At 40.0% G+C, this 13037-nt stretch overlaps 2 protein-coding genes across 6 annotated transcripts in view; one reads left to right on the plus strand and one right to left on the minus strand.

The window, feature by feature from the left end:
• Window positions 1–3220, minus strand: part of usp37 (ubiquitin specific peptidase 37) — a 99469-nt gene extending 96249 nt beyond the window's left edge. For both annotated transcript variants that reach the window (XM_067261998.1, XM_067262011.1), the window contains exon 1: window positions 3086–3220. The gene's annotated coding sequence lies outside the window, so the exon portion shown is untranslated. The remainder of the gene's footprint in view (window positions 1–3085) is intronic.
• Window positions 3221–3502: 282 nt separating this feature from the next.
• Window positions 3503–13037, plus strand: part of osgepl1 (O-sialoglycoprotein endopeptidase-like 1) — a 38195-nt gene continuing 28660 nt past the window's right edge. For all 4 annotated transcript variants that reach the window (XM_067229374.1, XM_067229376.1, XM_067229375.1 and 1 more), the window contains exon 1: window positions 3503–3833. In XM_067229374.1, the coding sequence (XP_067085475.1) occupies window positions 3643–3833 (191 nt within the window). In that variant the 5' untranslated portion in view covers window positions 3503–3642. The remainder of the gene's footprint in view (window positions 3834–13037) is intronic.

Here is a 13037-nt window from a genome sequence, read left to right on the forward strand (position 1 = left end):
GGATAAGAGCGTCTGCTAAATAACTAAATGTAAATGTAAATGTATCTGTCATAATGAAATACACGTTACATGATGTTTGGGATGGTGGGCACATTTGTTACAATGGCTTGTGTTGGACATAGCTGATGCTGTAAAAAAAATTAGCCTATAACTCGGTTAGAAGGGGAGAGAGAGAGAAAGAGAGCCTCTTGCAAGTATCATGTCAAAACTAGCAAAATTCACTGAATATCCTAGTTTAATATAATTTATATATTTTATACATTTATATACCCCCAAAAAACTTTTTTTACGATGCCAATACAACTCGATGTAAAAAACGATTTGCGAGTGACAGAGCTGAAAATTTGACGCGATTAGCCTAATTAATTGTGATTAATCTAGATTAATTAATTTAAAAATATGAGATTGATTTCCCCAAGACCATGTTGACGTTAGTTTTCCTCTCTAAAAACCTTGACCTAGCCAAAAAAAGGTGTGCAACGCTGTGAAGAAAAAAAAAACATGTTCATGTTAGCTGAATGGCTGCACCGCCATATCCACAGTTTTGTTTTGCACTGTTGTTGTTTTAGCACAGTAGGCCTAACTTTTGAAAAGATGTCTGGAACGTGTCTGGGGACACTAGTTGTTGCACCATGAGCATTAATTGCACTTTATTATGTTGTTCTATGCTAAATTGCACATGTTTTTTATGTCTTGTTATGACATTTTGATATTTTCAAGTATTTTAATAAAGAAGTTAATGTTTCAAGTTCAAGTACATGGATCTTAGAAAAACCGGAAGGTACACATACTGGTACACGGTTTAAGCGCACCCAATTCAGTGTGCCGTGTACATATCACTGAATAGGCTACAACTGCTGCTGGAAAAATTACGATCACACAAACTGCTTTTTAAATTATTTGGTTCCCCACTTATAACTTCTCACTCAGTAGCACAACCTCTCTCGACCGGTGTTGCACCGAAAGGTGTGACCCAGTGTTTCCTATGTTGATTTTGCCGTGGCGGCCCGCCATGGCTAAATTTCTGCCGCCACGGTATCAGAAATAGGGCTGTACAAAATTTTAGGCCATCTATCAGCAGTGATTGTTAGAGTGCATGTCGGAGAATAGCACAGACATGCGCTTCACACTGCAGTTGAGATTGCGTGTGTGCGTCCTTGAGAACTGTAAGTCGTATAACATATGTTGTCAGTTCATTTAAGCCTGGTATTGTATTAGGCTATAGTTCTTGCAAATTTAAATTAAGTTAACTGGTGATTTTCATTGTTTGTATTCTTCCCCTGCTAGCTAAATTGCACGTCTGTTGATTCGATAGCGATTGCTGCCCTTGCTCACGTTTGTATTTTAGGTGCATTATTATGCTGAATTAGTTTTAATTAATAGTGGGTTTATTGTTATTGTCTGCTACAGAATGCTTAGCCTATCAAGATCAAATGAAGCAGGCAGTGTACATGCTTCAGAGTGGCCTACCTTAATCGATAGGCTAGGCTACTGACCATTTACAATAATTGTTACGTCAATTATTAATTGGCAGCATTTATGCCATTTAGAACATACTTTATGAGTGTAAGGTGTCTTTAAGAAGCCTAACTTTATTGCTTTAGGGGAAATAGGACTAAAACATGTGCAATATTACATTAGTCGTATAACATATGTTGTCAGTTCATTTAAGCCTGTTATTGTATTAGGCTATAGTTCTTGCAAATTTAAATTAAGTTAACTGGTGATTTTCATTGTTTGTATTCTTCCCCTGCTAAAAGAAAATCCTAGAGGAAACACTGTGACCCATCAGAAACTGACCGCATGATTATTTGCGGTAGTAACATATGTTTATCTTAAAGTAAATAAAATATATTAAGGTCCATTTTCTCTGAAATGTTTCTAAACATGTATTTCTTTGTGACTGCATGCACCAGTTACATTTGTAATAACCTACCTAAAACCTTACACTAGACCTACATTAAAAACTGAATTGAAATAATCATATTCTACTGTAAAGAAAGGAAATAACTAAATATGTAATGGACCAGCACGTTTGGTAAGTTGTCAGAATATGTGACCCCACTGTAACTGCTTAATAAAGGAGTTAAACTTTAAAATATTGTACACGCACGGGCAGACGATGCACAGCTGCGGTCACAGTTTGATGGGTCACAGCTTTCGGTGCAACACCGGTCGTAATTTATCCCAAACCGTGGTAAGAATTAAGCTACCCCCTAATGTCCGTCAACATCGATGTGATTGTTCGTCTTATTGAGTGCGGTTATTCAACGTACATCGTTATAGAAACATGTATATTCATCGCTACACTAATTAGCATTACGTTCTGTAGCAAGCCGCAATACACTTTCGACTGAACAATTACAACAACATTCGCTTGACATTTGGCTCGTTCGCCAGTAAAGAACTTACGTACGCTGACAACGGTAACGTGCAAAAGACATAGGGCTCAATAAAAGCCACATTTAACGACGGGTAGCTAAGCCATTAGGCATATCGAACTTTTCATTAAACACGAACCCAAAGTACGAACCGACAGTAACTTATTTGCACCTGTGGTTAACTACATAAAATACAGGACGTAGGGGTGTGTTGTCTACAACATTAGAGATAATGCTGCCTATACATTACCGGAATGTCGTAACGTAGGTTAGCTAGCTAGCTAGCTAGCTAATCAAAGTTGATTGTTAAACAGCAAGTCAGCTAGCTAGCGAATGATGCCAAAAGAGCACGTTGAGTACTACCATGCATTGTGCAAAAGCTATTTAACACATATAGCTAGAGCTAGCTATAATAATGGAAACATCTAGCACTAAATATCTGGCTAAGATGGTGCAGCTGATTGCTTTTGAACTGGCTGCAGCAGGCAGGCAGTTTGCAGCTAACTAACATTAAAGCTAGACTACTAGGCTAGTTGTCTCGTTAGAAAGCCATAGCTACAGACTACAAGAACAACGCAGGCCTATAGATAAATAGCTAGCACGCTAGTAGCTTGCTAACTAGCGTGCTAAATGCACATTTGCTTGATTGTCATTTGATGATAAAAACATAAGCAATAATTCATGACAACAAAATACGCCCTTACCGGTAAATTCAGAGTGGGATTCTCGAAACTTAAAATTATGGTATCTTTACTTTAGACGCGGTAATTAGGTTTTGCCGGTATTCGGTTTCTCTAATGTATAAGTTGTCGACAAGAGGCCTCAGATGTCAATGATGGCGGGAACGTGAAATTATCCAGCGGAAATGTAAGTCGAGAACACAATCTCTCGCGCGATATTGCAGTAATAGATTATGATTGCTACCTATATGCACTCACGTGGATTCCAAAATCTGAGTAACTCTTGAATAAATGCAATTTTTGGGATTGTTTATTCACATAAGCGTTTTCCAATGGAAATAAATGTTATATGATTAATATGAAGGCAGGTCAGAAAGCCTGCGTATCAGAAGTTCCGGTTCCTGTTTCAACTCTTCAATCGCTTTCTGTTAAAATGTTCATAGTCGTGAATGTTGAGTTTATGGGATCATGTGAGGAATGTTAAATCATTATATTTGAGAAGTTGAACTCATCGTTGACAATTAGGGGGTATTTGTACTCAAGTGTGAGTGGGGGTTAAGCAGCACGACTGTCACCCGAAAATGCTAACATTAACTGTTGTGCGCAGACAGAGGCACAGGCTCAAATGGTTTTCTGGATTTTGGAGACAAATGAGCAAAAGGCTTGTTTTGGGCATAGAGACTAGCTGTGACGATACAGGGGCAGCTGTTGTTGACGAAACAGGACAGATTCTAGGGGAATCGTTACAGTCTCAAAAGGAAGTGCACTTGAAGTAAGTGTTTTTTTTATTACCCAAACGTGTCTTGTCTGTATGTAGCAGTGGAGGCTGGTCCATAGAGATTGCTCCTAAAAATGTTTTAAGGCGAGAGGAAAATCAAAAAATATATATTGGTTGAAATAAACCATTACCAAATCATAGCATCTTTTATTACATTTACATTTATGCATTTAGCAGACGCTTTTATCCAAAGCGACTTCCAAAAGAGAATTTTACAGAAGTGCATAGGTCACTGATCATGACAACAACGAGAACAATAAGAGCATGTAGTTTGACAAGGTACAATTAAACAGCAAGAACCTCAAAAGTGCAAGAGTGTACCTGTTGAAAAAAGCAAGCAACAATAATATATTTCACGGTGAGTACAATAATTAGACAGTTACAACAAACTAACAAAAGCAACAAGTCTCTCAATAAGAGACATTATGATCCTGGAGGAAACTAACATCGGGTCCAGCCAATCATTCCTAAGTGCCGTTGTACTCCCGGAACAAGTGCGTCTTGAGACTTTTCTTGAAGGTGGAGAGACAGTCAGTATCTCTGATGGAGGTGGGGAGTTGATTCCACCATTGGGGGGCCAGACAGGAGAACAGCTTGTGTTGGGACCGGGCGCTCTTGAGCGGTGGGACCACCAGACGGTTGTCAGAAGAAGACCGTAGGTGGCGGGTGGGGGTGTAAGGCTGAAGGAGAGACTTGATGTAGCCGGGGGCAGTCCCGTTCACCGCTCGGAAGGTCAGTACCAGGGTCTTGAATCTGATACGGGCCGTGATGGGAAGCCAGTGGAGGGAGATGAGGAGCGGGGTAACAATGTAAATGTAAAATGTAAATAGTATCCTTTATTAAATCATTTTCTCTTTGGAAAAAATAAATTTGTGAAATTCTGATTAAAATGCTTTAAAGGGGTCATTGATTGCAGAGAACGGAATTTACCTTGTCACAGTTGAATAACGACAGTTCAGTGGGTAAAATGGACATACAGTGAACCCCAAAGTCCATTGACACCTCTTTCCTATGCAAATCTCACAATTAAAAAATGTAGCTGTAAAACGGTAGGTTTTGAAAAAGCCACCAAACTGACGTCAGTTCGGTGGCTCCACCTTTTTTGGCTCTGGCCTGTACCTTTCTGCTGTTCTGTGTACTTCCACAGAATTACAAAGAACGTTTTTCTAGCATATTGAAAATGGACTACGGTGGTAAATGCAGTGTTCCAGGTTGTACAGGGAATGCTGACACTTTTCAGAGTCTTCCTAAGGAACCAAACAATCGACGGGCTGTGATGTTTGTCTATGAGAAGATCCCTGTGCAGTTCGACCCCCAATTACTCTTATCTCCGAAATAAACGTACCGGTACGTTTATTTTTTTTACCCGAAAAATCCACCCGGTATGTTATTATTTTGTACGGTACGTTTATTTTTGGGGGGGAAATCGAGACATAATTTTAGAAAATTCCATGCATTTTTTTCCGGAATGGAAGATAAATTTGAACTCTTTGATGTGAAAACATTAGCTACCTTAGCTAGCTAGCTACTGGCAAGTAGCTTACATTAGCTAACGACGTTAGCTACCAACTGAAGGTTGTCAGTGCAAGCTAGTAAATGTTAGCCATAGCCTCATTATGGCTCTGATGTTAGCTCTAGCTACTGTACATTCACATAACGGTTCCCATTCAGCACACTAGCATGACAGTCAGAACCTATAGACAACAAGCCTCTCATCGTCAAATAAAAATCCCAGGGTATTAACTTTTTTATATTTGCCTATATATATATATATATATATATTTTTACCTCAAGTAAAGTAAAAAAGACATTTACCTTTAGTCTTCTGCTGTCGTGTCAGTGTCAACTCCGTGGTTACAGGTAGCTATATCACAGCACCTGCAATTGTGCTGCGCGGCAGTCGTGTCAACCATAAGTTTGTTGAGGTATACCAGTAGTCATGGCATGTTTGGTATTTGACAGATTTGTAACTATGCATTTCCAAGCTATGGTATTGAATTATTTTCCTAGCAATGCTTTATTTGGTAGTGGTTGTCATGTTGACTGTAAGCTGTTTTAGGAAAAGTGTACATGTATGTTTGAAACTAGACAGCCTCTTTTTTTTACTTTGTAATAACTATGTATTTCCAAATTACAAGTGTTGAAGTATTTTCCTAGCAATGCTTTGTTTGCTAGTGGTTTTCATGTGATGTTGCAATCATGTTGACTGCAAGTTTTTGAGGAAAAGTACTACCATATATTTGTAACCAGGCAGCCTCTTTTTTTAGATTTTCTATGTTATGTTTGTCATATCGACCGTACGTTTTTGAGGAAAAGTACCAGTACTATATTTGTAACCAAACAGCCTCTTTTTTAACATTTTCTAACAATGATTATGTATTTCCAAACTACAAGTGTTAAAGTTGTTTCCTAGCAATGGTATATTTGCTGTCCATTTCTATTCCTGATTGCAAGTGACAGTAAAAGATGCGCACTTACACTGGTAGGAACACATTTAGATAGCATATGGACACAGTTTGCATGTTGATTTGGCAATTTTCCGGGGGGTATTTTTATTAGATTTTGAGGATTTGTCCGGGGGGTACTTTTATTCCGGGGGGTACTTTTATTTGGGTGAAAAGAGTACACATTTGCTCTAACTATATCACGAGGACAGTTTTGAAAACCTGGGACAATGTAAAGCATGATTTTCTATGAAGCTGTTTCTGAAAAGAGGTGCTGTTCCGACCTTATGTTCATCACAACCGCAAGCTGTAGTATTATGTTGTCGCTAACAGTTATTAGCAATGCTAACGTATCCTGCCTGTATCCAGCATCGGTAGAATGTGTGTTGATTTAGTTTATTGGCAATGGGGCTAATGTTATTTCATGTTCCTGACTGTGTTTCATTCAAATAAATAACCCATGTTGTCAGCTTGTCATCACAAGCTTGCGGTTGTGATGAGCGAGACAAATACATCAGTGATGAGCTAGAGCAGTGGTTCTCAAAGTGGGGGTCTCGACCCCCACAGCGAAGGGGTCGCGTTCCTTGATTTCCAGAAATCAAGGAACATTTTTAAACAATTAGAAATCCAACCAGGAGGACGCATTAGTTGAACTGTTAAGCGACCGAACGTTAAAGGTAGCATTCTCAGCCAAGACACTGGCTGAGTTTTGGATTTCAGTGGAGAGGGAATACCCATGGCCGCGGGAACTATGAGTGCTGAGAGTGCTGCAGCATCCCCTGACAGCACGAGAATTTTAAATAATATGACTTGAAAATCCACCACCGCGGCACAGCCCTGCAGTAGCGGACTGGCCATCGGGAACACCGGGAGAAGAATAACGATGGAAAACCAGGCTAAGAAACGTAAGAGTGGGGCTGAAGAGACAAAAATACATCACCTTTACTAGACAAGGTTTTACCAAATGAAAAACGTCTGTTTAATTTTTTTTAAATGAAAATGTATTTGTAAGGAATGTTTATTTTAACGATTGAAAACAGATACATCATAGACCACTGTAGTATGTGTTGCCCGGGCAACACAGGCTAATGTCATGATGCTAATACTTCAGTGAAATAGTAGACTACTGTTTCCGAAAGTAGATGTGCTTCCTTAATAATATCAGCTCATATTGTACATTACACTTCACATTTGTGTTTCATATCACAAACTAAAATGAGTAAATAGTTATCACCCTGGCCTCTTTGCTTGTGGCATTTATGCAGCTGCCTTGCAGTAAAGCTATAGTTAGCCTAGCTATCTCCCAGAAGTTAACAAGCTCCTAAACTAATATTCTGCTACAGGTAGTCACGCGTGTTTTCGTGACGTTAGTGTGGCTAGCAAGTTAGCCACCGTTAGCTTCACTTTTCGCCGCAAAAAATCAATTTCAACTTAAACTATGCAATGGAACGTAAATAAAAATACAAGCAACGGTATCGCTACCAAGACAAACCTTTTGACACCGACGTTGTATATGTAGTCCAAATATTGAGGGATCCTTAGGGGTGGGAAAATAAATAATAATAATTAGAGAGGGTACCATTTCTAGGGAAATTGTAGGGTGTGCTTGCTTGCCTCAGTTGCAGGTGGGTCCGTCCCCCTAAGTTTTTCCCTTGTAATGATATTTTCAAGCATTTAACCTAGTCATATTGCATATTGCATAATTCATTAAGAACCCCCATTGAAACAAGCTGAACCCCCTTTGAAACAAGCTATTGTAACGTTGTCACCGGCAGTATTTCAGATGGAATCGCGATTTAAACAGCTACAGAAGAAGAGCTACTATGTAGCTTTGATGTTTGTTGATATTTAAATGATATAAGATGAAAAAAAATGGCCCTGGCATTTTTGCTCAGACCGGCCCACCACAATCGGTCGGACTCTGAGCCACTGCATCTGACACAAGAAACAGCGGGAGAGGGGTGGAGCCTGTTAAGAGAAGTGATTGGGATATCCCAGTGTTAGCATATAGAAAGAACCAATGTCGTCCCTGGTTCATGGGCCAGTCAATGGGCAATTTATTTTTCTTATTATTAAGTTTTTATGGTATGACAGATTACCAGTCCAGGCCTATTTGACTTTACAGTTGGCCTTTGGGTTTTACACCTGACTCCACTTCCTTGGAGTAGAAGAGTTTGGAAATGTCACTGTCATTAACACAAATTGTGATTAGATAAGAGAAAGTCTCAGCCTCCAAATGGACATGTACAAATGTACTTTCTTAGCAGTTAAACAGGGCTTTGAAATGTACAGGTCACATGACCAAAAAGCTATTGAAGTTTGAAATATTCAAAACTAACATAGTGTGAGGTGAAAATGAACAAAATAAAGGCTGTGCAACATGTATGCATAGTCAGTGAACACTGAAATGAATTTGAGGATTATAGGTCACATGACCAAAAAGCTATTGAAGTTTGAAGGTTTATTTTGAATAAAGAATACATTTTTAATAACTTGAGATGAAAATGAACAAAATAAAGGCTGTGCAGCATGAATGCATACATCTTCAACAGTTAAACATTATTTTTTTTTTCGTATGTCATGTCTGGGGCTCTGTATTATCTGCCTCACAACGAAGCTATTTGCATACGTGGCTTTTCCACTTTTCTTGTTGACAACTTTTGGTGAAGCCCCTGCAGTATTATCTGCCTGTCAAGTGTTGCTACTTTAATGACATTGTCGCTAGATTTAGCAACTTTTCACCATCCCTAGTGACAATTTTTTTTATCTAGCGACTACCGTATTTTTCGGAAAATAAGCTGCATCGTGTATAAGCCGCACCCCCCCAGAATGAGGAGTTTGTAAATCGGAGTATAAACACTGGAATATAAGCTGCACTTTCACTTTCATTACCAATCATTCCTCTTTCAAGTAATAAGCCCCCGTTCAAGTGTTAAGAATTAAAGTAGCTGCACGGTCTGTAGAGATCTTGAGACAAAGCCACTTTTTTGTTCTAAAACCGGACTATAAGCCGCTTCGAAATATAAGCTTATTTTCCGTAAAATACGGTAGCAACTTCTGGTGAGATTGTTTTGCCAACACTGGGAGTCCAACTCTGCAACATGGTACTTCGTTTCGTACCATTTGTTTTTGTTTGAGTACCGACTTGGTACCGGGGTAAAGTTAAAAGTATAGAACACTATTATATACTCTTTGGTTCTTATTGAGTTATTAATATAAATACAATACATCCTTCGACCAGCGGTGGCAGTAACACCTGGATGAGAGGGGCCTGAGGAGAGACTTCCAGTTTGAGGGGCCTGAGGAAAAAGTTCAGCGAACCCTATTGGTCCTGTCACGTGACTTCCAATGAAAATGAATGGGAGGTCAAATTTAGGTCTTCCGCCCCACCTGAAAAAAATCAGAGGGGACACACTGAAAGTGATAGGGATAGCGATAGATACAGTATAGGGGTGGAACGGTACACTGAAGTCACGGTTCGGTTCATACCGCGGTTCAGACATCACGGTTCGGTATGAGTTCGGTACAACGGAGGGAAAAGCAAAACAAACCAGGTTCCTCTACGAGTGAATACGGTGCATTGAAGATGACATGTAAATTCCGATTGCGTCAGTAATTTATTTGGCCCTATTTGTATGTGTATCTAATGGCTGGTTAAGCACTGTAGGGAGAAGTTGTCTCGTTCCAGTGATTGGCACACCTGGGTGATGGCGTTGGATATTTTTAGTCATTTAGCACATGCCAGATGCGTTGTATGCGTTAGCATGTTAGATGTATTTCCACTCACATACCCCACAACCAGTGACGTGCGGTGATGTCAGTAAAAGGATAGGCACTTCAATGGGAAATTGTGTCCAAACTTTAGACTGGTACTGTACATGTTGAAGAATACAGGATCGAAGTGCGCAAGTGAGTTTTTCGCTTGTCGTCCGCAGTGAACGGACAATAAAAGCACTGCTTATTCCCCCCAAAAATTTGATTACGCGTAACTGCTGTACTGCTTCGGTTGCTGCCCTCGCGACCCGACCCCCGGACAAGCGGCAGACGACGACGAGTAACTGCTACATTCGTCATCGTTACGTCTAAAAAATTGCAATTGCAATAACACACATATTGCATATATAAATCACAAGAATAAACAGTAAAAATACGATTTTATTAAATAAAATGATTTCAAAATTTTCTTTCCCAAACTTGCAATCTGAAAAAGCCTGGCGGGTCCTCTATCTCTCCTGGGTCGCCACCACTCACCATACTCGTCCTTAGTGCTGCTAGCTATCCTCTCTGACTCACGGCGGCACCAATCAGAGCTTCAGAGCTACAGATAAGATGTCCCGAAAGAACACGAGTATCTAACAGTAGTTCCGCATTACATTAATTAATTTGCACGCAAGTTTTATTTATTTTTATACCGTGTATTCTCCGTGTAATTTCATGCACCGAACCGTGACGCCCGTACCGTACGGTTCCGTACAAATACATGTACCGTTCCACCCCTAATACAGTACCATGTTAGAAATTATGAATGCAAATTGCGAACCACTTTTAGAGTATAGTGTTAGCTTGTTGTGGCAGCCCTGAAGGAGCATTACGGGGCGTTCACACTGCAGCGACGCGATGTGAGCGACAACATGTTTGCCATTGATTTTCAATGGAGCCAGGCGAATCGCTTGTGTGATGCATTGTGGGTAGCGACGCAACGCGATTCGAGTTGAGACTTTATCAACTTCATGCAAATGAGGAGCGATTTTCTCAAGCAATGGCCAATCGGAGTGTTTTCTTATTTCTCGTCACGTAGCAACCATGGTAAACATTTCTACCTTTCAGCTTCAAGATGGAGGAGAAACTAATCGCTTGTGTGGCTGCATATCCAGCCCTGTTTGATACGTCTTGGTACAGATATGTTAACAAAGAAAATGAGGCATGGCGCAGGGTTGCCAATGTTGTTAGTGCTCCTTGGTGGGGTTTTTGTACTTTTAAATTCTGTCTCGTAACAACGTAACTGTGCTAGCTAGCTAGTCTAGCCCTGTCGGTACAGTACACGATTGGTTACCCTGAGTGCCTGGTAGCATACTGTAACATTTATTCTTTCACCCTGAATAAAATTGTTGTGTCCTTGGGCAAGGCACTTCACACTACTTGCCTTGGGGAATGTCCCTGGACTTACTGTAAGTCACTCTGGATAAGAGCATCTGCTAAATGACAAAAAAAAAATATATATATAGCGTATTAGATTTCTTGCATCATGTGTGTAAAAGTTGTTTCATCTATATTTTGAGACTGCATTGCACACTATATTAGTGGCGTTCACGTCCGATCGCGTACAGTACTACATTTAATCTTTCACTCTGATTAAAATACAGCCAGAACTAGTGTGTACAGTAGATAACATCATGCTAAAGCTAGCCAGCATATCGGATTTTTATCGATATTGCGAGTATGTAAACCCAAATCTTCACCCATGACGTTACGAGCTACAACAGTGACTTTAGAAAACTACAGCTATGCATTAATCTGTCTGACACGCGCCCAAGCATGGTGCACTGTGGGAAGGCGAGCGATTCGCATCGCTGCAGTGTGAACGCACAGTTCAGCAAAGAAAAGGATCAAGACTGCTGGACGACCAACTCCACCAATAATATTACAACCCCCATTCCCAAAAAGTTGGGACGCTGTGTAAAATGTAAATATGAACAGAATGCAATGATTTGCAAATCTTATAAACTCATATGTCATTCACAATAGATAATTGAAAACATCAAATGTTTAACTTAGGAAATGTACCATTTTAAGGAAAAAATACGGTAATTTGGAATTTGATGGTCGCAACACGTCTCAAAAAAGGGGGCAATAAAAGGCTGGGAAAAGTAAGTGCTATTAAAAATAAATAGCTGGAGGAATATTTACAACTAACTAGATTAATAGCAAACAGGTCAGTAACATGATTGGGTATAAAAAGAGTATCTTAGAGGCAGAGTCTCAGAAGTAAAGATGGTCAGAGGTTCACCAACCTGCGAAAACCTGCATCTACATATTGTGGAACCATTTCAGAATAATGTTCCTCAACGTAAAATTGTGAAGACTTTGAATATCTCATGATCTACAGTACATACATTACATTTACATTTAGTCATTTAGCAGACGCTCTTATTCAGAGCGACTTACAGTAAGTACAGGGACATACCCCCCGAGGCAAGTAGGGTGAAGTGCCTTGCCCAAGGACACAACGTAATTTTGCACGGCCGGGAATCGAACTGGCAACCTTCTGATTACTAGCCCGCTTCCCTAACCGCTCAGCCACCTGACTCCCCCCTGACTCCCACATAATATAATAAGATAATTCTGAGAATATGGATAATGTGTAAGGGACAAGGGAGAAAATAAATACTGCATGCCTGTGATCTTCAGGCACATAAAAACAGGCATGATTCTGTAAATCATTGCATGGGCTCAGAAACACCTCTAGAACTCATCGTCTGTGAACACAGTTTGCCGTGCCATCCACTAATGCAGGGTAATGCTCTATCTGCAAAGAAGAAGACATATGTGAACATGATCCAGAAACACTGCCATATTATCTGGGCTAAAGCTAATTTAAAATGGACTGAGGTCAAGTGGGAAAACTTCTGTGGTCAGACTAATTAAAATTAGGAATTATTTTTGGAAACTATGGACCCTGCGTCCTCTGGACTAAAGAGGAGAGGGACCAGCCGGCTTGTTGTCTGCGCTCAGTTCAGAAGCCTGCATCTGTAAT

The sequence above is a fragment of the Osmerus mordax genome, chromosome 2 (genome assembly GCF_038355195.1).
Source record: "Osmerus mordax isolate fOsmMor3 chromosome 2, fOsmMor3.pri, whole genome shotgun sequence".
NCBI classification, from domain to species: Eukaryota; Metazoa; Chordata; class Actinopteri; order Osmeriformes; family Osmeridae; genus Osmerus; species Osmerus mordax.